Source organism: Rhopalosiphum padi, chromosome 1 (genome assembly GCF_020882245.1).
Source record: "Rhopalosiphum padi isolate XX-2018 chromosome 1, ASM2088224v1, whole genome shotgun sequence".
Lineage (NCBI taxonomy): Eukaryota > Metazoa > Arthropoda > Insecta > Hemiptera > Aphididae > Rhopalosiphum > Rhopalosiphum padi.
The window spans coordinates 14,104,750-14,129,214 of record NC_083597.1 but is presented as its reverse complement, the minus strand read 5'-3'; the positions used below and the strand labels follow the sequence as shown (position 1 = coordinate 14,129,214).

General features: G+C 29.1%; 3 protein-coding genes and 1 long non-coding RNA gene across 5 annotated transcripts; 1 reads left to right on the top strand and 3 right to left on the bottom strand.

The window, feature by feature from the left end:
• Positions 1-3,323: 3,323 nt before the first annotated feature.
• LOC132917449 (adenylate kinase isoenzyme 6) lies at positions 3,324-4,532 on the top strand. The gene is made up of 4 exons (XM_060978196.1): positions 3,324-3,456; positions 3,564-3,718; positions 3,781-3,926; positions 4,224-4,532. The coding sequence occupies exons 1-4, from the start codon at positions 3,426-3,428 to the stop codon at positions 4,417-4,419; spliced, it is 528 nt and encodes a 175-aa protein (XP_060834179.1). The 5' UTR covers positions 3,324-3,425; the 3' UTR covers positions 4,420-4,532.
• Positions 4,533-5,806: 1,274 nt separating this feature from the next.
• On the bottom strand, positions 5,807-7,197 carry LOC132917448 (large ribosomal subunit protein uL18m). The gene is made up of 4 exons (XM_060978195.1): positions 6,813-7,197; positions 6,620-6,733; positions 6,136-6,247; positions 5,807-6,053 (listed from the first exon to the last, which is right to left on the bottom strand). Exons 1-4 carry the CDS (start codon positions 7,013-7,015, stop codon positions 5,934-5,936), a joined length of 549 nt encoding a protein of 182 aa, XP_060834178.1. The 5' UTR covers positions 7,016-7,197; the 3' UTR covers positions 5,807-5,933.
• A 694-nt stretch (positions 7,198-7,891) lies between these two features.
• Positions 7,892-8,825, bottom strand: LOC132918252 (uncharacterized). 2 transcript variants are annotated; one of them, XR_009660435.1, is made up of 2 exons: positions 8,709-8,825; positions 7,892-8,638 (listed from the first exon to the last, which is right to left on the bottom strand). It is a non-coding gene; the product is annotated as an uncharacterized LOC132918252 (long non-coding RNA). The 2 variants fall into 2 exon arrangements; XR_009660434.1 differs by having other exon boundaries at positions 8,713-8,825.
• An 11,194-nt stretch (positions 8,826-20,019) lies between these two features.
• LOC132931679 (uncharacterized) lies at positions 20,020-24,425 on the bottom strand. Its single transcript, XM_060997609.1, has 2 exons — positions 23,059-24,425; positions 20,020-21,308 (listed from the first exon to the last, which is right to left on the bottom strand). The coding sequence occupies exons 1-2, from the start codon at positions 24,188-24,190 to the stop codon at positions 20,503-20,505; spliced, it is 1,938 nt and encodes a 645-aa protein (XP_060853592.1). The 5' UTR covers positions 24,191-24,425; the 3' UTR covers positions 20,020-20,502.
• Positions 24,426-24,465: the final 40 nt, after the last annotated feature.

Genomic DNA, 24,465 nt, shown 5'->3' with positions numbered 1-24,465 from the left:
ACATTTTAAATGAAAATTATGAACAAATATCAATGCATAAATAATAAACAACAATATTTCGTAGAGTGTATTTATAAATAGGATTTTAATAGAAGCTCTGCTTAAAAAGAATACAAATAAAAATGAACTAGGTAATCATGTTATTTGTGATTCAAATTGTCTAATGACATATCTTATTATACCATTATGTCAATCAAGGGCGTATTTGAGGGGGCCGGGGCGCATACTAAACTTAATAAGAATTTTATGCCTACTTAGGTAATCAACTGTAAATTATTTTTAGTTTGTATAGAAGAAAAATTAGTTCCCCCCCATGGTCACAACTCCAATGCGCCCTTGATGTCAATTAAATTATATAAAATAAAAAAACAAGTAAGAAAAAATGATCTCCGTTCTCCATTAACTATTAGGTTCTGGAATTTTCAATAACACGAGAAATATAAAGCTTGGATTATAAAGTACTTATAATGGAAATCAAATAGACAATAACTATGAGCCAACAAAACTCCGAAATGATTATTAGTGCAATAAATGTAAGAAATCAATCATAACTTGTAGACTTGTAGTTTAGTATATGGTTGATGGAAAATTTTCCAATTCAATAACCGATACAAGGTTCCAAATACCGGGTTTGTTACATTTATGGAGTATCTCAAATAAACATTAATAACTTAGAATTAACTAAAAAAAAAAAAAACCAAATAACCTACCTATTGATTTATTAATTAAGTTTGTCTACACTACCCCATGACGGTCTCCACATGCATATACGATTTTGTTTATATTATATAATATAAACATTTTTCTATATTTTATAAGTGAAGAAATAATAAATAATAAATGAGTAAGAAAAACATATTATATTTAATGCAAAAAAAATGTAACAAACTACATAACCAAATACCAATAGTTTTCGAAAAGAAATTTGTATCATTATAAAATTATAATATTATTTATAAATTAACCTAAACAAGGTACGTATAGTATGTTCTAGTAATTTATTATGATAATACCGCTAGGATGTTTTTTGAAAATTCTGAATTCTTGAATATTATGAGCAAAAATTAGCGGACTGAATACAAAACAAATATCTAAATTTGGAATAATATACTAGTAATAGGTAGGTTGGTAGCCGGTAGGTACCTACTAACATCAATTGTATGTGGTTTTCATATAAAAATTTTTGCATTTCATTAGTATAGTAAAATTATATATAAAAACAATATAAAAATAATATTTTTAGGGGGGGCAACAACTGGTTTTAGGGGGAGGCAATGCTCCCTTGCCCCCCCTCCATGGCTACGACCTGCAAAGATAGTAACACCATTATTTAGTGTGTGTCATCTCTTTCCAACATTTTTCTCACAACACTACCTATACTTGGTGAGCATTTCAGTGGGCATCGAGCAGTTAGGCCTCGGAACCTGTGATAACAGCCAGATTTATTCTCACGTATCCTGGAAAATGGAAATTGATGATATATTAGTATTATATAATGTATATTATATTATAATATTATTATAGAGTTAAATGAGCATTGAGCGTACTAAATTATATGTTCATTTTGTGTCTTTGTGATAAAACTTTGAGACATAGCATAAGCCATAAATTATACATAATATTATACTATACTCAGTGTTTGGAACGTTCATTAAAAAAATGAATTCGTTCACGTTCAGTCCTCAAAAAAGGAACGTGTTCACGTTCATGTTCTTTGAAAAAATGAATACGTTCATTAGGTTGTTCATTTAATTTTTTTTTTATGAATCGCTTACCTGCAGACTGCAGTCAATATAAAAACCCATAAACATTAAACATACCTATACAAAAACCTAAAAATAAAAACTCAATTTAGACTTTAGAGCAGTGGTTCTCAACCTTGTTGAGACTATAAATTGGATTAGATATTAGTAGTCCCTCCCAACGAAAAAAAAATTAAGTTTTAAAAATAATAAAATAATAAATAATTTTTAATTTATTAATGATCAGTGTCATTAGGACATAGGTAATCGCCAAGGTTAAATTAATATAAATTATATTATTACAATACTTGAATACTATAGGAAAATATTATTATATAAAATAATCAATATATTTTATACAGTTATTTACTAAATCTTAAATAGATTGAGCGTCTTAAAAATCGTCAAAATTCATTAAAAATATAAACGTCGATCACGTGAACGTTCCATTTGAAAAAACACGAATAGCGTTCGCGTATCGTTTACGATGATAAACTACGAACGTGAACGTGTGGCAAACGTTCACGAGCCACGTTCTTTCTAAAAACTATAACTACTATATGTCTATATCTGTGAGTTTTGTATTAAAGATATATCGTGTTGGAAATTGAAATGGGAAGAACAGACCCCCGTCTTTAACAATACACATTGTTCGTATTAATCAACAATCGTTTGGTCTGCTACAGAAGACCGTAGCCAGCAGAATATTTTTTTTTTTTGGGGGGGGGGGTGTTAGAGTATAAATTTGTTATATTATGTAATAAAATATGAAATTTTATTTCAAGAAAAAATTTCTGGGGGAGTCTGAACCCTATACCCCCTCCATAGGCGCAACTAAGGGGGCTTGGGTGGGCTAAGCCTACCCAATGTTTTATGTTAGTGTTAATAATCAATATTAGTGGTGTAGACTGTAGGGGCAAAGCCCTCACGGGTCACTAATATGAATTTAGCCTACCCAGAAATAGAGCTCTAGTTGCGCCTATGCCCCTCTGGCTACAGCCGTGTCTGTGGTGGTAGACACATGTTATCACAAATTAAGATGAATATTAAGATAATTATAACTCGTAATTGCTGATAAGTATTAAGCATCGTGGTATTAAGTAATAGTGTGGTAATAGGTATTAGGTATTCATAATTCACACTTTTACTGGTATGAACAATGAATAATTAGTAATTATTAATTTATTTTACTCTGTAAACAATAAAAATAATTCTTTAATGTCCTATAGTGTCTAACAACGCCAATCGGCGGAATTTCATATGTGTTAACCGCTAGAATTCTACCGGTTATTCTTAAGTTCTTAACCGACACTGAATCGGACATTGTAAGAATGGCCCTAAGTAATGTAATACCTAGCACCTAACAAGTAATCGTTAGCTGTTAATGTTATTAAAATGTTAAATAACGGTCATTTATTAATTTCGATCGACGGATAAATTATGTATCTGGTTCTGAGGGTGAGAAATGCATAAACTCAAAAAAAGTAATGGAACTATTTAGTATTTACATATTTACAATGTCGAATGGCTCGAATGGTCGGTAATCGGTATTAACTTGATTTGAGGTTAGAGTTCAAAAACTTAATTTCGGTTATCAGCTATAATTTCTTATCAAGGGCTCAAACTGTATCCATCCCGGTTTACTTAAATTTTGTGTGGTGTGCACCAAATCAATTTTTAAAAATGAGAAGAAAACCAAATATTCTAATTACTGGTAAGTATTTAATATTTATAGTAATGATTATAAGTAGTGCTAAAAAATATATGTCTGATCCTTGCTTGTTCTTTGATAAATAATATACATAATGGTTTTTTTTTTAGGTACACCTGGAGTAGGAAAATCAAAACTGTGTGAAGAATTAATTCGAAATGGTTTAGATATGGAATGGATTGAAGTTGGTCAAGTAGCTAAGCAGTGTGATTGTTATTCTGGATATGATGAAGAATTGGAATGCCATATACTCAATGAAGACAAAGTAAATGTTAATACAGAGTTTATTTTTTTGTCAGTTTGTGTGAAATTATCTTAAATATTTAGGTTTTGGACGAATTAGAATCAAGAATGGAAGAAGGAGGTAAAATAATTGATTATCATGGTTGTGATTTCTTTCCTGAGCGTTGGTTTGATGTAGTGTTCGTATTGAGAACTAATAATACATTGTTGTTTGATCGCCTTGAAAAAAGGTTAGTAACATAGAATATTATTAGAATTTATAAAATTAATATTATATAAAATTCTGGGGTCAAACACCTCATATAGCGATAGTGTGATGTCCTCTTAATCTGAGATGTAACAAATTATGAATGTATGTTACTTCAACATATATTTGATGTTTCTACCTATTATATAAAAAAAACGACAATATGGCAGATAAATGACAAAATAATTTTCTTGTTTCTGACACAATTTATTTATTACATTCCAATTAATGAATAATAAAATTTAATTATTTTTTTTTTATGTTTTACTTTTAATTTTAGAGGATATTCAACTAAAAAACTTCAAAAGAATATTGAATGTGAAATATTCCAAACTTTACTTGAAGAAGCTATGGAATCATATGATAACAATATTGTAAATGAGTTATGTAATGAAACCTTTGCAGATATGGAACGGAATATCACTCAAATAGGTGCTTGGGTAAACCAATGGATTAAAGACAATGTTAATAAATAAAATAAAATATATTAATATTTGTTTATTTCAACAAATATAACTTGTATAATTTAACATACTTACATACCTATTATAAAACTGAAACTGTTATTTAATAAATAATTTAATTTTTACATTTGTTTTAATTTTTATTATTATATTAATGTTAAAATTAAAACAAACGAACATTACAATTATTTTTTAGTAATTACAATTTTATATTAAATTTATTAAAATAAAACAATATCAATTATTTTATTTTTATCTCATAGGTATATAACCACAGAATAGATTTAATATATTCTGTGATGTAACTATGTAAGTTAAAAATAATAATATCAAATACCTTTCTTGATAATAAAATACTTTTCTTCAATCAACTGATTTGTCTTGCCATAGCTTACAGAATCTAAATTTGGAGATTAACTAGTCTCACACCAAGATTTATTTCAATCAGTTAACCTATTTATTTAATTAAACAAAACTTTTCACAATGACCTTTTAATTTCTTCACTCTCTTGTCCTATTCGTGTTGTCAAGCTTCCCTTTAAACCATAAAAGTTTTTTTTGTTAAAATCAGCATTTTACAGATTGTAAATTATATATTTAATGATAATACATGCACAAATAATATTATATTACTAATTTAATTCCTTTAATAAATACAAATAAAATGTCTGTTTGTTTATAATATAACATTTTCCTTTGGTCTACTATAATTCAGTTATATTATAGTTATTAAAAATACACATTTTTTTCAACTTAAGTCCTAAATATAAGACATTTAGATAGTATAAAAAAAATGGATGTATAGTATTTTCCAGTATTATTTATGTTCCTAAATGTTCATATACAAGATATACTCATCCAATAATAAGTAGTAACTACCTATTATAAATTTAAGTTCAGGAAAGAGTACACATTGTATAAATAATGATGAACTCTCTAATCATGATTTATTTAATTTTTTCCATAGTTTTTGGAATAGTTTTGATCACATTAAAACAAATATTTTCAAGCAGTGGCACCTAGTTCAGTTAAAAGAGGTGGTTCAATTCTTGTAGTTTTTTAAAACAAAATCCTACCTACCCAACTCTTTATACAAGTACTATAAAAAGCATTAAAAAATAAATACTTAATTTTTCAGTACTAAAATCTAAAAATATTTTTTTATTACTGCCTTGTCACAGTTTATTTATATGCAATAATGACATAGTAGTGTTATTGGATTATATTTTGAGATAATTTTATTTTTTTCCATTAATTTTGGTACAAAAAAATTAGTTATTACATCGAAATGTTGAAAACATTATTCTCTATTAGATAATGTTAAAACATACATTTTGAAAAAAATAGCTGGTTCTTGCACTGGACCCTTTAATTTTATCAAAGTTCATCAAAACAAAAATTAATTCCTCCTTTTTTTTTTATTAAAATACTACTACTTTAAATATATATATTTTTTAATGCATTAATACAAAATATGAATGCATAAAATACACAATCTATGTTAAAAAAATGTAATTAAGTTTGATTCAATAATGTTCCCAGGGTTTTTCTGGTCTTTCTTGATCCCAAGGATGTGGAGACTTATATCTGTGATCTTCTTCTAAACGTATACCACCTTTAGATAAGTTTTCTAGTAATGCCTCAAGCTAAAATTAAAATGTGTTAACATAAATATAGACTAAGATAAGAAATTAAATAAAACTAAAAATACAGTAAAATATGACTTACTTTACTATTTGGTAACACTTCATAGGTACTTATCATATCAGAAATACCACATTCTAAACAACGTTGTGCTAACACTTTTCCAATAGTTATAAATGCCATTTTATCTAGAGTGCTAAATAATAATATAAAAAATATAAAAGATTAAAATAAGCAAATAATCAAGCATTATCAAATTTTGTATACTCATAGATATTATCATATTTTATTAAATAACAAGAACAATTGAAGGACAATATATAAGGTAAGTAATAAGAATGATATATACACAAAGATGTGTAGTTAAATTGTCATGAATACAATCAACAATATTTAGAAAATCATCAATAAATTTAGTCAGTTGTGATAATACCCAAAACTTAAACCATTTATGAGTAAACAAGTAAATAGATATGTAGGAGGAACATAAAATACATTTTATATAAAATATTTACGTTTTATTCTAAAATTAACTCCAATATGTATTTTGATTGAAAAATAAACAAACCTGAAAAGCTGTTTGCGTATAGCCCATTCTGCAGTAGTTGCTAGTATTGGAACCATACCTGTATGATGTAAAACACTAGCTGTCACATGTCTTTTGCTAGTTGTTACTTGTAGTCTAATAATAAAAATATACAACATGAAAAGTAAAACAATACTAAGTTAACTGAATAAACTTCAGCACTTTACACCCTTACTTATGCCAAAATTCACGACCAGGTTTTTCGAGATGATAACCAGCTGGTTTATAAGCGATTCTTAACTTCTCTAAATTTCTAGGGTTACGATTATATACAAATTGAGCATGGCCTGAATCCTCAGATATTGAACCTAGACACCTTTTTATGTTTCTATTCATTACATCGAAAAACAGATTTTTTGATTGTCGACAGACCAACATGTTAAAAATATTTTTTCTTTAGTGATTTAAGTAAAATTGCTAATTATGGATTTTCAAAACTAATTCTGTGAACGTGAAAACTGAAAAGTTAACACCCGTCACTCACAGTTCTTCATTCCAAAAACAAATGAAATCGTATAATACTAAAATATCAGTTTAATATGTAAAATGTAAATATTATAATTTAGATAGTGGCAGATACTAGAAAATGGTAAGATTGATAAGAAAAATATAAGGTTAAATTAATACGGGATATGCCATTGCCGGTTACGTATCACCTAGATCCCGCGACAAGTAGATCCACGTACGTCAACTGGATCCCATAGGACATTTAGAACCTCAAAGAAAATTTAGATTTCATATTAACTATAATCTCCCACGTCATTCAGAAATCAGCGGTAATTTAAAAAACTTGTCTAAAAAAAATACTTACATAAAAATTTAAATTTAAAAAATATTATGAAGTATAAGTAAGTTACATGGCGTTAGTAAAATCTGTAATTCCATTAATTATGATATTAGATTCTAAGTTTTAAATAAGTAGTAACGTTTCATTATATTCTAATATACACGATATATAAATTATCGATTATGTTAATGTAGAACTTATATATAATTTTTAAAAGAACTTGCTCAAATACCTATTTATTATAATAGGTAAGTACATTAAAACCTAACCATTAACCTAACAGGGTGACTATACTTATTTACAAGCATTGTATGACCACTTATTCCTTTAATGTTAAATTTATATTGGACTTATTTATAAGTTTATAATATTTTTCGTTTCTTGATATAATTAATTATTTAATTGGTATTTAATAAAAAAATGTATGCAAGGTTAGGTAACTATAAGATAAGAATAACAGTGTTAGGTAATTTTCCACACCACCTTTATTATTAAACGACGTACAATAACATTGTCCGTATTGTTTAATAACTTTATGAGGTATTACACGAGGCGCGTTTTTTTATTGTGGTGTCCCCAGTAGGCCTAATCCACATCGTAAGCGAGAACGCATCATATGCAGAGGCGTATTTAGGTAGGGGTTTTGGGTTCTGATGTTCAGAACGGCAAATTTTTAAAGATTTAGAGGGGCGGCAAATTTTTATTTCGTACTTTATGAGTACTGGCGCAGTGACGTCAATCATTAATAATTTTCACAACACATGTGTGCCATAGACGTATAAAATACTATAGTATTTATATAACATGGTATTCTATGGTATTAACAGTTTGACCACTATTGCGCGGCGTAGAAGTTTTTTAATTTTTTTTTAATGGGGGGAAGGCGGCAAAATATGTGTTGCCCTTATCCTAAAATTCCTAAATACACCACTGATCATATGAATGCATTCAAATAATAAAAAAAAAATATACAATAACTTAAACTATGTAGGTATTAATAATATTATATAATATAAAACGGGTAATGTGTATAATATATGTGTGTTGCCGGCCGGCGATAGTGAATGTGTTGGATGAGTGGATGAGAGATGAGCGCTAATGCGTAAAGGGGGGACAACTAAATTAAGATGAGCTTCTTATTGATCTTCCTCCGGGTTGAAACGAAGCCGAGTGCCGACACATTTGCCATCAGCTTTGTGACAAATTCTTCTTCACTAATAAATATTATATAATTATATATAGTATACTGTACCTACTACGATTCTAAAAGTTATAATATAATACAAACAAATCCTTTGGACAGTTGATTATCAGTTGAATTTCTTTTTGCTGCTGCTAGACGTCCTCCGTGTTGAAATACAGCCGAGTGCTGACACATTTTCCATCAGCTTTGTGACGAATTCTTCTTCACTAATAAATATTATATATTTATATATAGTATACTGTACCTACTACGATTATAAAAATTATAATATAATACAAACAAATCCTTTGGAAAGTTGACATTAAGATGAGCTTCTTATTGATGCTGCCAATCTTCCTCCGGATTGAAACGAAGCCGAGTGCTGACACATTTTCCTTCAGCTCAATGACAAATTCTCCGTTGGTGGGTAGTCCATGATCCACCCAAATGTTCGGTTCCTATAAAACTTCAACTAATGTGCTGATTAAATGTAATTTAAATTTATAGTAAAATTTTAATGTTTAAGAAATCTATGTTGGTGTTCTTTTATTTTTGAATTTAAATTAATTTGAAATTTTATATTCATAATTTATCAGTTAAAAATGTAAACATGAACTAAAAAGGTTATAGTATATTGCAGTTTAACTTTCTGTTCGGTGGCCACCTTTTTAATTTCTCACTCTCTTTTATAAGAAAGTTAAACAGCACAATAATTATAAAAAAATATAAATTTAAACATACACAAAGACGAACTAGCTTTGTGATAAGAAAAAAAATTGAAAAAATTAGTAATTTATCAACGTATTATTAAAATAAAAAGAACACCTAAAACCGTAGTACAGTATATTATCTGAAAAAAAAGCCATAAAAATTAAATATAATTTAAGTAAATATTCATAATATACTGTACTACTGTTCAAAAAATTATAGTATTAAACAAACACAGCCTTGTGACATTTATTTTTGTTATTCAGATGTGCTTCTTAATGATACAGCCAATCGTCCTCCGGGTTGACATTACACAAGGATATAGCGTAATTATTTCAGTTTTTTTGTTTTTTCGATATTATGGCAAGATCTGAAATTTTTTGTTTTATTTTACTATTTACCACCCAAAGTACCAAATTGATGCATATTTGCTACAAGAATTCATGACAAACAAAAAATAAACTACATAATTGTAATTTGTAAGATCATTATACATTTTTCGCTACGTCCACGTCCAGGATATCTAAGGTGTACTATTTTACTACTATTCTAATATAATATAATCGCGAATAATACAAATAATACATGGTTGTTATTTCTCACAATTTTTTTCTACTATAACTAATGAGTAAAATAAGTAGGCATTGTGTACTATTTTTTCATTGGACCCTGGAGAATAAAATATGCGTCTACATCAACTACATCGTCCGACTAGCGCGGATTGTTCATATAAATTTGTATATTTTATTTTTAAGTTTAAAAAATAATTTTAATCCCAAAAAAGAAAATAAAAAAAAACTTACTTAAGCGTCGACTGTTCCCGTGAAACCGAGTTGTGTCAATCTTCAGACTATACGTAGTAGTGCACCGCCGCCGAAGAAACTGCAAATTTTCTTCATATCGATCTTCAATCGTGATTCTAAATGAGAATAAAAATTCATTTTTATGAAAATAAACAGCACGAAATTAAAATGAGAGTACTTGTCATGTACTTCAGTACTGTTCATTAAGACTATTATAGAATTGTTAATCGTCTTCGACGCGTATACCACAGATGACGAATATTATAATATGATAAATTTATGGTTTTTTTTTTATAGAACTCTTTGTGTTATTATACGATCTTTTTTTCTATTTTAGCTGTTTGACATATGAACGTAAAATTGAAACATTTAAACTATAGACCAAATCTTTATAGCTATTGCAAAGTATTAATATTTTATTCTAATGAAAATGATTACAAATTATTTAATTTAATCTATAAAAATAGTGAACTAAACAAAAATAATTATATTATTATATATATTTAAAAAAAAAGAATTATGATTTATGATTAATATCGTTATGTTTCTGAGTTATTATTTCTGCATACTTTTGGTTTTAATCACGCAGTGCTTTAACTTAATCTTACATATTTTTACATGTAAACTTACATATATATATCTGAAGACACCTTTCATAATAAAAACAAATTCATACATTTCCTTTATTATGGTTTCATGTAACAAATAGTACCTAGTCAATGCTTTGAGGAATTCAATTTTCAGTACCATTTTACAAAATAATCAAAAATTACATTAAATTAAAGATAAAGAAGTAATTATATTACAGTGTTGGTTTATACATTAGTGATTAAGTTTATTACTGTAATTAGTGTGTGAAATTTGAATTTGAAAGAAACAGTCAGTCAACCTTCATTAATAAGTATAATTTTGATGTATTATGACTTATAATATTATATGTTGATTGCTAAGTATTTTATTTTTTTTTTTGTGTAAAGTTTGACAAGCTACATTTTTTCCGAAAACATTGCATTTATCATAATTATTATTATAATATTGTATAAATAATAAATATAATTTATACCGTATTATATTTTTGTTATATACTTTTGAGTTAATAGGTACAACCCTTTCGTCAAATAATTCGAATAAATAATATCTTAAGATTAATCTATACGTATGTCAAAAATGTCATTGTGTCCGTATAGTATAACATGTAAAAAAAACTTTTATGTCCCTACAAATAATGTTTTAAATAATAACAAAATATCGTAAATATACATACTTTCAAAATATTTTGAAAACATACTATTTGTAAGAAATACTCTCATAAGAATTTAATTAAAGTTTTAAGTATCTAAGATTATTCGTTTTTGAACTATAACAAAATATAAAAATTATTTGAGAAAAAATATTTATTTTTAGGGTGGGTGTATAATAAACATTTAATAAGTTATAGGTATAATACTGAACTTCAAATAGTCATAAAAAATAATGACTTTCCAGTAAACATATTATTTTTGTTTTAGGTTAAAAAAACTAATGAGAATTAGTATATTAAATTTGTATATAAAAAGACAATATTATATAAATATCTAATGAAAAAATAATTTGAAAATTGTATAGATTTAGACAAAATTTGTCAACATTTTGATTTTAAACGTTTATAAAAATATAATATCGTGACTATACATTTTTTATTGCAGTAATTTAGTGACTGATGAGGAACATTGTATTAAATTTTAAATCATATTTGCCATCAATAATTTTTATCGGCTTAAAAAAAAAAAAATTTAATTATTTAAAATTGTTAAAATGTTTTTATAATTATACAATGTATATGAAATCATAATGTAGACAGTTGGTAAAATTTTCAACATTCTATGATTAGAATTTTTGAACCAAAACTTATTAAATTAATTAATTTTGTCGAAATTATACAAGTATATAGCGTAATGATTCCAGTTTTTTCGACGTTATGACAAGATCTAAAATTGTTTATGTTATTTTACTATTAACCACCCAAAGTACTAAATATATCATATTTGCTACAAGAATTCATAACAGATAGAAAATTTTAAAATCAATATAGATTCATTGCTACGTCCAGGATCCAAGGTAATATTGACGAATTTATTTTATTCTTGGCTATTTTTTAACTTTAACCTTTTAGAACTCTCATGCCATATTCACAAATTAAAAACAGTTTGCGGACCAGACAAGAATAAAAATTTTATATTCTTAAATTATTTACAAGAAAAAATTATTATCTAGAACTTTAAAATAATAAAATATTAAAAAAAAGATTTCGTCGTTTAAGAATTTAAAACGGGTCGTATACAATAACCCGCCGGTCGCCGGCTATTGGAAATAAAATATAGTTCTAAGTAATCGGGGTGGCAGCTTGTACAAGTCAATAAGTATTTATTTAAAGTATAAAAATTAAATTTATTACTACCCTAAAATTATAGGAAAATTAACCTACGTAAGTATCCTTCGACGCTTTTCGACGAAATAAAGCTGTGCCATATTAAAGTTCAAACGTGCACCGTCACCGAAGAAATAGCTATATAAGTAGTTTATTTCTTCATTCGTCTTCTTTACGCTTCGGAATGAAATTATTGAAATATTTTATGAAAATGAGAGTACTTGTCATGTACTGAAGGCTATTGTTTGACGACTGTTCAATAAAATTATTGGAATTGTTAATCGTTTTCTACAAATGACAACGATTGTCGTTTGCCATGGATGTCGGATGATAAATATTATAATTTTTTTTTTTATACAACTCTTTGTTATTTTATAGGATTTATTATTATATTTTAGCTCTTTGACATACGTAAAATTGAAACATATAAACTAGACCAAATCTTTATAGCTATTGCAAAGTATTAATATTTTATTCTAATGAAAATGATTACAAATTATTTAATTTAATCTATGTAAATAGTGAACTAAATAAAAATAATTATATTTTTAAGTATTTAAAAAAAAGAATTATGATCAATATCGTTATGTTTCTAAGTTATTATTTCTGCATTATTTTTATTCTAATCACGCACAGTGTTTTAACTTAATCTTACTTATCTATTACATTAGATGCAATTACTTCTGTCTGTAGATATTGTGTCTGAAGACACATATCATAATAGAAAAAATTCATACATTTCGTTTATTGTGGTTTCTTGTAACAAATAGTACCTAGTCACTAGTCAATGCTTTAGTTAATCAAATTACTTTTTAAACTTAAAATAAAATATATTCATTTTTATGAAAAATCCGTTACCCGGATAATGTAATCAATGTAGAAGCATATTTTATTAATTTATATAATAATTATATAATATTGAACTTCAAACAGTCATAATATAAGTTTTCAGTGACCATTTTATTTTTGTTTTTGCATTAAAAAAACTAATGAGAATTCCTATAAAACATTTTAAAATTGAAGATATAAAAAGAAAATATTTATATAAATACTAATGAAAAAAATAATTTGAACATTTTAAAAATTTTAAAAATTTGTAATAATAAAAAAATAAAGAACATTGTTTATATATATATAGTTTGGAAATATTTTTAAAATAATAACATAATAAGAAATACTCTCATAAAAAATTAGTTAAGACTTTAAGTTATCGCTGTATAAGATTATTTGTTTTTAAACTATGTATAGTATTATAGTCTATAACACAATATAAAACTCGTTTTACAAGAAATAGTTTTTTTTAGGGATGAAAAATTAATACTCAATAAGTCATAAAATATTGAACTTCAGTCGTAAAAAATAATGTGACTTTCCAGTAAACCTTTTATATTTGTTATACTTAAAAGAACTAATGAGAATAACTATATCAAATTTGTATATAATAAGACAATATTATATATATAAATATCTGATGAAAAAATAATTTGAAAATTGTATAGATTTAGACAAAATTTGTCAAAATTTTGATTTTAAACGTTTATAAAAATATAATATCGTGACTATACATTTTTTATTGCAGTAATTTAGTGACTGATGAGGAACACTGTATTAAATTTTAAATCATATTTGCTATCAATAATTTTTATCGGCTTAAAAAAAAAAAATTAATTATTTAAAATAGTTAAAATGTTTTTATAATTATACAATGTATAGGAAATCATAATGTAGACAGTTGGTAAAATTTTCAACATTCTATGATTAGAATTTTTGAATTAAAACTTTGTAAATGAATTAATTTTGTCGACATTTTACAAGTATATTATAGTGTAAGGATTCCAGTTTTTCCGATATTATGAGAAGATATGAAATTTTATATTTTATTTTACTATAAACCACCCAAAGCACTAAATATATCATAATTGATACAAGAATTCATAACAGATAGAAAATTTTAAAATCAATATACATGCATTGTGCTACGTCCAGGATCCAAGGTATAATTGACGAATTTATTTTATTCTTGGCTATTTTTTAACTTTAACCTTTTAAAACTCTCATGCCATATTCACAAATTAAAAACAGTTTGCGGACCAGATAAAAATAAAATTTTATATTCTTAAATAATTTACTATGAAAAAAATATTATCTAGAACTTCAAAATAATAAAATATTAAAACAAAGATTTCATCGTTTAATAATTTAAAACGGGTCGTATACAATAACCCGCCAGTTGCTGGCTATCGGAAATAAAATATAGGTCTAAGTAATCGGGGTGGCAGCTTGTAGAAGTCAATAAATATTTATTTAAAGTATAAAAACTAAATTTATTACTACCCTAAAATTATAGGAAAATTAACCTACGTAAATATCCTTCGACGCTTTTCGACGAAATCAAGCTGTGCCATATTAAAGTTCAAACGTGCACATCAGCCACCGAAGAAACAGCTAGCTCTTATTTCTTCATTCGTCTTCATTGCGCTTTAGAATGAAATTATTGAAATTTTTTATGAAAATGAGAGCACTTGTCATGTACTGAAGGCTGTTGTTTGACGACTGTTCAATAAAATATTAGAATGGTTAATCGTCTCCTACAAATGACGATGATTGATGTTTGCCATGGATGACAAATATTATAATAATATGATAGATCATATGTTTTTTTTTATAGAACTCTTTGTGATATTATAGGATTCATTTTTATATTTCAGCTGTCTTGCATACGAAACTTTTGGTATCTAATTAATTTCATACGTAAAACCATAATAATTGTATATCCTGAATTTTTTTTTAAATTATAATTTTATTATTTCAATAGTTGTTTGGTAAAATTTCTCACCAACAAATAAGACAATCTTCGACCAGCATAATTTTACATTGTACACAATGTATTAATGCATTATACATTGAAAATTGAATTCAAATTAGACAAATTCGTTATAGTGACATACTTAACCTAGTCTACATGTAGTATTGTAGTCACCTACTATAGTAGCTATACAGCAGTTTACGGGTTGGCTGTACTAAATGATTAATAATTTTAAAAATATTTGAAAGTTGAATCATTCAATTAATATTACATACTAAATAGTTAATAGATTATGATCTACGTATAATAAAGAAGGACTTACAAAATCAATAAAATTAATTTCTAAATACAAGTAGTTATTCACATTCGACTCGTTATATACACATGTGACTATATCATTCCCGTTTCGGTACCGTCCTGTTTAGGAATAATACATACCTACTCATACTATTTGTATAGGTTCTAATGTTAATATGTTCAGATAATTTGCGACATTAATATATATATATAATAAATGCATCTATTTATGGTATTATGCTATTGTTATTTTATCCTATAAGTGTATAGTCAAAATATTTTGAAAATTATTATATGTATAAGAAATGCAAACATTAACATTTGTTGAAATTTTCAAATAACTACAGTTATTTGTTTTTAAATTACTACAAAAAAAAACAAAAATCGGTTGAGCAGAAATAGTTTTCACAGAAATATGAAATGAATATCTAATAATGTCATAAAAATTCAAAATTCAGACAATTATAAAAAAATATTAATGCGTCTTTTCAGAAAACTTTTTATTTTTGTTAGGGATAAAAAAAACTTATATTAGTCAAGTACTCGGTCAGTTAAAAATGAAAAATGCTATTTATACAATTAATATAAATATAAATTATTATATAAAATGGATCTGGTAATATACTAATATGACGATTATGTATTTTTGGTTTCACGTATTTTATGCATCGCGCGTTCAGGAATAAAATATGCATACGTATACGTCACCCGGCGTGTAGCAGATTGTCCGGTGCAATAAGTATGTATTTATTTTATGTCTAAAAAAGTAAATTAAAGCTCCAAAATTATAGAAAATCAAACTCACGTAAACATCGATTTTTTTTTGTGAAACTTAGTTGTGTCATATTTAATGTCCATACGTTCAGTAACCACATCGCCGACCCAGGAACACCTTTCCTCGTCCGTCTTTACCACGTTTTGAATTGAAGATATTGAGATATTTCATAAAAATAAGCTGAACAGAACGGCATATGCGTGTAAAATATTATATATATTAAAGTACGGTTTAACGATTTGTACGTCAATTTTTTCTCCGTTAAAATTATTACAACCGTCAATCGTCTACGACGAATAGCGAAGATTGATGATTACCATAGATGATAGATTAATATGATAGATCCATATCCATAGATTATATACTGTATTATTATGTTGTAATATTATTATTAGCCAGACATTTAAATTTATTCGGGAGTCTGCCGTTGGAGAGACTCAATAGTGTAAATTTTATATGCAAGACGGAGGGCGGGGTAGATTGTATAGATGTTGTGCAGGACATTGAGACTAGACTCTTTCAAAGTTTCTGCCATTGGCATCGCATAAATTAGTACCTAATTAGTTGTTGTTATCGATATTTTTCGCCCATATTATTATTGAATGACACCCGTCTTCTCATTATTAATGTAAAAATATTATAATATTATCAATAATCAATATTAATATCGAAAACCATCATAATTATTTTCCAAATAGACAAAAATATTAAATTATAGGTACTACAATTTTCTTCAAACTTTTTTATTGCTTTACTACCTTTTTTATGGTGAGTTCGCCATCTCAAAGACCCCTGACGCTCCGCCACTGCAGGTGTTAATAAATTTATGGCATAAACAGCTTAAAACTAATCTACATAATATTTTGAATACTTCTCTGTTAGTGTTAATAATAATACACGAATTGGTGTCTTTAAATAATATTTTTGTTATATCTTAAAACAAAATAGATAATTATACCTATAGAATCGTTATTTTTCGTTAAAATATACAGTTTTGTCAATATTCAAATTTGGTATACGTACTAACGCCGAACACGGGTTTGAATTGGGGAAAATTCCCCAGAAATATTTATGGGTGGGTGGGCGATAATCAAAAATAGTTTGTTATGCAGTACCTATCTTGTATGTATATAGTTAGAAATAATATAGTGCCATTCGAACGTAACTAACTAAACATTTTTTAGTAGGTGGGTCTAACACCAGAATTTTTTCCCCTAACATGAAATATATGATCGGCGCCACTGGACTTACGACTAACATCTGAGACTGGGAGTGAGAATATGAATAAAGGTAAAACTTTAATATAATCCCTTTTTAATGAGCTATCAACCAACTTTTTAGCTATAATGGTTTTGGAGAAAAGTTAAAAAAATACAAATTTTGGGACTGTTCACGCCGACGTTTTTGTGGATTCAAATCGTTATACCACTTGGGTAGTTGGGTGTGATATCGGATCTCTAATTAATATTTTATGTTAAAGCTAGCTTAATTATCCACCTACTCAAACTCAATACTCATTACAACTGAGTTACATTTTCATCATTTTCCTATTTAACGAAAATTCTTGAAGTTTTAAAAATCCAGACTGTTTTCATTTCAATTAGGTACCATACTTAGTTGATTAAAAATCAAGAAAGTAAAATCGTTATAAATCTATCAGTATAGGTAAGTCCGAAAATATGATTGTAAAAAATATTAAAATAAAACTACCAATTAATTATTATATAAACGAAATAGTATAGACGGAGAAGGTTTCTATTGAAATTATAGAATTTGTCTAAAATCTAAATTAAAAAACCTTTGAGTTATCTACTAATTAAAATAAATCTGTAAATTGTATAAATTGTGTATCTATAAATATACATAGGTATACTAAATATACATATACTACATCATATACATATTGTGCGGCCCATATTATTCATAACTCCAATTGCATAAATTGTCACAATAAATCTAAATAATATTCAATAAAAATAGATACCTACTAATACGAAAATACCTAACTAAAATATTTAAAAATTTGGTGTTCGACGAGTATGATATTCTCGATGCATTCCGAAACTAGGTACTCAACCGATTTTGATGAAATTATGATCAATGTGTGTAATTTTATATCCGTCATAAGATTGAAAAATTTTAACTCTAGGCGGGACAGTTAAGTAAAATTTAATTTATATGTCAGTATATATAGTATAGTATATCATCTATACACCAAATCAGAAAACCAAAAATTGTTTTTAGCCTTACGCTAAATGTTAGCATTGTTAGCATTATAGGCAACCAAACTTGACACGTGTGCATTTTGTACGGGTGACGAAGTGCACGGGGACAGCTATTATTGTATAATTAATGAGGATAAGTATTACACACTGCAATAATGTAACTTTTTTGCCTATACTATATGCCATAGTGCACCACTTAATGTTTGTGCGAGTATACAAAACAATATAATATTATTTTTATTTATATAATTTAAATATTTATAAAAATAATAAATAAAATAAATATAATTTTAGATTTATAGAAGTTTTTCCCATTATAAAAATATTTATTCAGATAATCTTTGTCGTTTAGGTGTTGATAATATTCAATACAACAAATTTAATTTATTTCCATAGATGCATTTATTTTTTTGGCTGTAAAATAATTTAATAAATATTTAATATAATATAATAATTAATAATGTAAAACAATTTTTATTAGTGATGGGTCGAACTGTTCGAATCTCGAACCGAACCGAACCGAACGCTTGATGTTCGGTTCGATTCGAAATTCGAACTCGGCACGAAAAAAATTCGAACCGAACTATCAAACATCTTTTACTGTTCGAAAATCGAACTTGAAAATATTTGTCGAACCTGATTTACTGACCACGATAGTTCAGAGACCAAATATTTGTACAATTCTTCAAAATTTATTTAAAAAAAATAAAAATTGATAATCTTTTTTAGAAATAATTAGACTATTGGCGATAGAAAGTTATAAACTGTAACAGGCACCTTATGTATCATTTATAATAATAACGATAAAAAATATTGAGTTCGAGTTCGAGTTCGACTTAAAATGATTCTAGGTTCGTTTCGGTTCGGTTCGGTAGAAAATATGAAGGTTCGGTTCGGTTCGAGTTCGAAAAAATAATTTAAAGTTCGGTTCAAGTTCGGTTCGATTTAAAAAATCAGAGTTCGACCCATCACTAATTTTTATGTGTATTTTTGTTTTTTTTTTTTGTGAATATTTTGCCAATTTTACCTCTTACAAATTCTCATTCTTAATAATTATTATTGAATTCAAACTTAATAAGCCTATAATAGTGACTCAATCAATACCTAATAAATAGCTGAGTGGTACTTATTTACCTACCTTTTATTCTTTTTAATTATTCACGGAGTTTCTTTAGAATGAAATTATATTTTTTGTAGTGTAACCAGTGACGTATTTATAGATTATGGAGATATATCTCCTCCACTGACTCCCATTTTTAAGCTTATATTTATAATGTTTAATTATGTTTGATCCATTTATTACTTTAATAGAAGGTATTAAAATGTTTGGACGTTTGGCGTTGATAACTTTAGTTATACCCCCCCCCCTTAAAGAAATTCTAAATACGCCATTGAGTGTAACATATTAATATATTATTATTTTGAAATAATCAATTTAAGTATTGCAGGTTTACAAAAGTAAAGCGATTTGAGATGGATACATAACAAGGTTACCATTTGAAGTTAACAGCTAAAAATTTGAGTTTATAATTATTTTTCAAAAAAATGCTAAATTGTTATGCTAGTCTTAACTTTTAAGTTTTAAGTCAAACATTGACCGTGGGAATTGAATAGTAAAGACATTTTGAATATCTTTACCGTGACAAGTGAAATGTATTAAAATAGGTATTAGTTATAACAATATTATTGCAAGCCGTATAAGTTGTATAACTCGGTCTCATAATATCAGCGGACGAACAGTAACACGATGTTACTGGCAATAGAATAATAATGCCAACATTACTACTTCTGCAGTTCCACTTGTGCTACTACTATAGTACTACTAATAGTGATTTATGACCACCGCGTGAGATTGGGCAGCGGGTGTGTATGCGCTACGGACCGAGCCAAGATAATAGCCGACGGTGCAATCTCGCAGACCAACAGATCTCGACAACGAGCACGGCAGATGCAACGGCGTAGCTGAAAAACAGGAACAGGAACGCTTCCTTGAGCCGGACCAGCTTGAGTACCCGGCCACGGATTTTCTCCAGCGGTAGCACTTTGTTGGAGCCCAAGTGTATGATCCAGTGGTCGACAATGCCGGTCTCGAAGAGCGTGCTGAGCACAGCATTGACAGGTTCGATGAGGTACGAGCCACCGTTGAACATAAACTGCGTGGTGTGTGTGCGCAACAGACATCCAGGCAGAAACCGTATGGGTATTTTGACCTTGATGCGCTTGGCCTGGGGTATGGAATAGTAGTACATGAACCGTTTGACTTCGAACAGGGCGATGTCGCGCTTTACCACCAGCCGGTCAATGATCTGCTCGAAGTTGGTGGGCGGCAGCAGCTGAAGCCGCTTCATGAACGTCCGCGATATCCGCGTGGTGGCCGTCGTCGCGTTCATTATGTGCATCGACCGCGGCGTGGCCATCGTGATCAGCTTTGAGTCTAGTATCTCGTCCATTCGGGTGAACTCTGCACCGTGCGCGGGTACCGTCATGAAGCTACCCAGCGACGCTTTGTACGCCACGTTGATGACCATACAGTACCACAGCCAGTGCACCATGAACGCGCGGAGACTGCACCACACAGGTCTCACGCCCAGCGGCTGGTCGATGGCCGTGTGATACACGAAAAACAGTACAGAGTCCACGTGGTGCAGTTTTTTCAGTTTTCGAAAGAAATGGAACACACCTGTAATAATAAATTATATACGCCAATATTTTATATTAGTGCAGTGGTGCAGTTTATTATTATTTGATTATAGTTTTGTGTCGTTTATAGTTTACACATGGCTTGATTATAGCGAATCGTGAACTTTATTATATCTAAACATCAACGTTTAAGAGTTTATCTATTATCAACCATAATTTTCTAGACTTAAACCAATGTAGAGATTAGAGAATTTCTTTTTGAATAAGACTAATAGGTATTCCTCCTAGAATATGTATATAAATATTATTCGTATAGCATAAAATATAATAAATAATTAGCAATGTTTTTTATTTTTAAAGTATATGTGAGAAAGTAAGTAGGTACTTGGTCCAATCATTATCGGACAAATTATTGAATTATTGATTTTTCAACATAGCTGATCAGCAAAAATATTAGGTATATTCAAATATATTTTTATAAATTTTAAATTTATAACGTGTATATAAATTATATGACATCTTGAATGAAATAAGTACGGGAAAATATATGGGATGATCACTGATCTTAAATGTTGGATACATACTGGTGACTACTGACTATGCACGTTTCAACGTTTGTAAATTAAAAATGAATAATACAGTATTTCGCGTGTGTATAGTGCCTTATATATCTAACCTATACTGGCTATACTGAAAGTTTGAATGAAAAATTAAATGAATGTTTGACTATTAAATTTGTATTACTATAATAGTTGGATAATTGTTTATAGTGGTTATGGTCGGTGTGGACTATGGATATTAATGCAATTCTAGCCGAATGGCCGAGCTTCCAGTATTATGTTTGGCGTGTATATATTTTGTATTGATGTAGAAAATTTCTCATATTATTGAAATATTTGAAACAATGAGGTATAAAAAAATAGTTATTATATAATTTTCGAAACAAAGTATAAAGCCAAAGGCTTTGGCCCAAAGCATAAGGTTTTTGTTTTCCAAATGTAACAGTTTATTTGTAATTGAAAAATATCTACCAACAGATTATATTTTGAGTTGGTTTTTAGTTTTTACATAACATTTATATTTTCTAAATCACCCATTTAGCTAAATTATAAGTTTTTTTTTAATATTTAGCCACATTTTTTTTTTAGATATTTAAATAGAATAATATTATCGTTATCGTAATCAATAATACAATAATGATGCGTAGAATTACATATTAGGTACATACTCCATTCTCCATCAATATAATAGAAACCCAACGATCCCATCACTCCCATCAAGTCGGCATAATATACTTCTTATATAGTTAGTAGTTACCTATACAATATGACTAGGTTAGGTACGTATTATCACATAATTATAATTGTACCTTCTAATAAATATTTTGTACTAATAGGATAAAGATTGAGGATTGTTCGTTTGATTTAGGAGAAATATACTTTCAAAGTACTTTGAAATGAAATGCAAATAAAACAATACATATAATTAATAATAATAAATTATAGTACCTAGGAGGTATTCAAAAATGTCTCAACGAAAGTTGTTTTGAGGCCACACACAAAAGCTATTATATAATAATAGTTTATCGAAACATCAAATCACACCTGTTGTTATTTAAATTTTTGGTTACTAAGTGTGTCCACATAAAGGTTAAAGTTCATATTGGGCGCGAGTTTTTCGACAGACGTCTAACAGACTTATAGTCTACTCTGTAGGTACGGGTCTCGACTGATCTAACGACAACAGTACTTTATAATAATATTGAGAATAATAACTATATATATGATTACCGACAACAATCACGAACATCGAGCCGATGAATATCCATCCGATTTTGTCGAACTCGTAAACGTAATTAGTCCAAGGCTGTGGTGGCGGGCCCGCCCGGTATGGAACAGCCCACCCCAGACAGTCAATGCTCGTGGTTCGAGCCAGTTCCGTGTTGGTGTTGTATGTGCTATTGTGCGTAGCGTACGAATACCAGCCGAACGCCAAGTCAGCTTCTTCTGAGTCTAGCATAGCGGTTATGTTGTCCAACACTTCGGCACTGTTGTACCAGCTGTACATCTCTGACACGTCACCTTTTGGTGAAATGATGACCGGTGTGAAGTTCATGTGCCTAGCCACGATCTCCAGTACCTTACCGCCGACGCCGGAAGTGGTCCACAACGGCTGCTGTGGCGTGCCGTCACCGGGCCGCAATACTGTGTCCGGCGGATGTTCGTTGCCGGCACACCAGAGCGGACAGCCGAGCATGTTACCGGTCTTTGGCATGCCGGAGAATAGATCGGTGCCAAGCTGGAACCGCCCGTCAACCCATCGGTCCAGAAGAAACGGTCGGCCTAGCTTGTTGCACCCGTAGTTGGAGAACGGCCGGTACGTGTATGCGTTCACGCCACCGCCGTCCATCCGGACCAGCCCGATCACGTTTACGTGTTTGCCAGTGTCCCAGAAGTGCCGAAATATGCGCCGGATGTTGTTCATGGGCATCTGCCTTGTCCACACCACCACGAAGTGACTTCGCTGCTTAGCGGTCAGCAGTTGCGTGTATAGCATGTCTTCGGCCAGGAATGCAAATACATCGCCCCTCGATGGCTGTTGCGGCGAAGCATGTGCGTTAAACGACGAATACGGCACTATCACTTTGGGACTCTGCACGGCCATGGCGAATGCATCCACCGCAGCAGCGTACTCAGCTGTTTCCGACTGTCGGAAGTACATGTAAACGGTCCGCCGGTCAAAGTATGTTCGGGTCACGTTCGCCAGACAATCGAATAACTCGGCTGTGTACCCATTGCTGTTGTTTTGGGCAGTAACTACCGACATCAAAACGGCGTCGGCTAACGATGTCAACCCAGCGGCAGCAGCGAACGTTAGAAACGAGAGCACGGCTAACACCATTGTTGCAGGTCGAATCCTCATCTGAAAATTGTGTTGTTAGGGGTGGTTTGCAGCAGTTCACTGCCGAGGTAACGACCGTGTGCAGTTAGAACGGTGCCATAAATTATAGTAACCAGAAATTAATTGTAACAATCGACACTTGACTAGTCTTGTTGACTTGACATTGAGTAATTAAAATAGCGCCATAGTCGATGATAATAGACGAGACACTCTGTGAATTTTTGAAATTTAATTAAAAGTAGTGCAACGGTTTTGAGGATGAAAATATGTGGGTTTTTAATGGATATTTGTTTACC

Bases quoted from the DNA above. Each gene is read 5' to 3' on its own strand.
- LOC132917449 (XM_060978196.1), top strand. From the start codon at position 3,426: ATGAGAAGAAAACCAAATATTCTAATTACTG. The intron at 3,457-3,563 runs GTAAGTATTTAA...TTTTTTTTTTAG, and splicing joins ACCAAATATTCTAATTACTG to GTACACCTGGAGTAGGAAAA. The intron at 3,927-4,223 runs GTTAGTAACATA...TTTTAATTTTAG, and splicing joins TTTGATCGCCTTGAAAAAAG to AGGATATTCAACTAAAAAAC.
- LOC132917448 (XM_060978195.1), bottom strand. From the start codon at position 7,015: ATGTTGGTCTGTCGACAATCAAAAAATCTGTTTTTCGATGTAATGAAT. The intron at 6,248-6,619 runs GTTTGTTTATTT...ATTATTATTTAG, and splicing joins ATACGCAAACAGCTTTTCAG to CACTCTAGATAAAATGGCAT. The intron at 6,054-6,135 runs GTAAGTCATATT...TTTTAATTTTAG, and splicing joins AAGTGTTACCAAATAGTAAA to CTTGAGGCATTACTAGAAAA.
- LOC132931679 (XM_060997609.1), bottom strand. From the start codon at position 24,190: ATGAGGATTCGACCTGCAACAATGGTGTTAGCCGTGCTCTCGTTTCTA. The intron at 21,309-23,058 runs GTAATCATATAT...TTATTATTACAG, and splicing joins GATGTTCGTGATTGTTGTCG to GTGTGTTCCATTTCTTTCGA.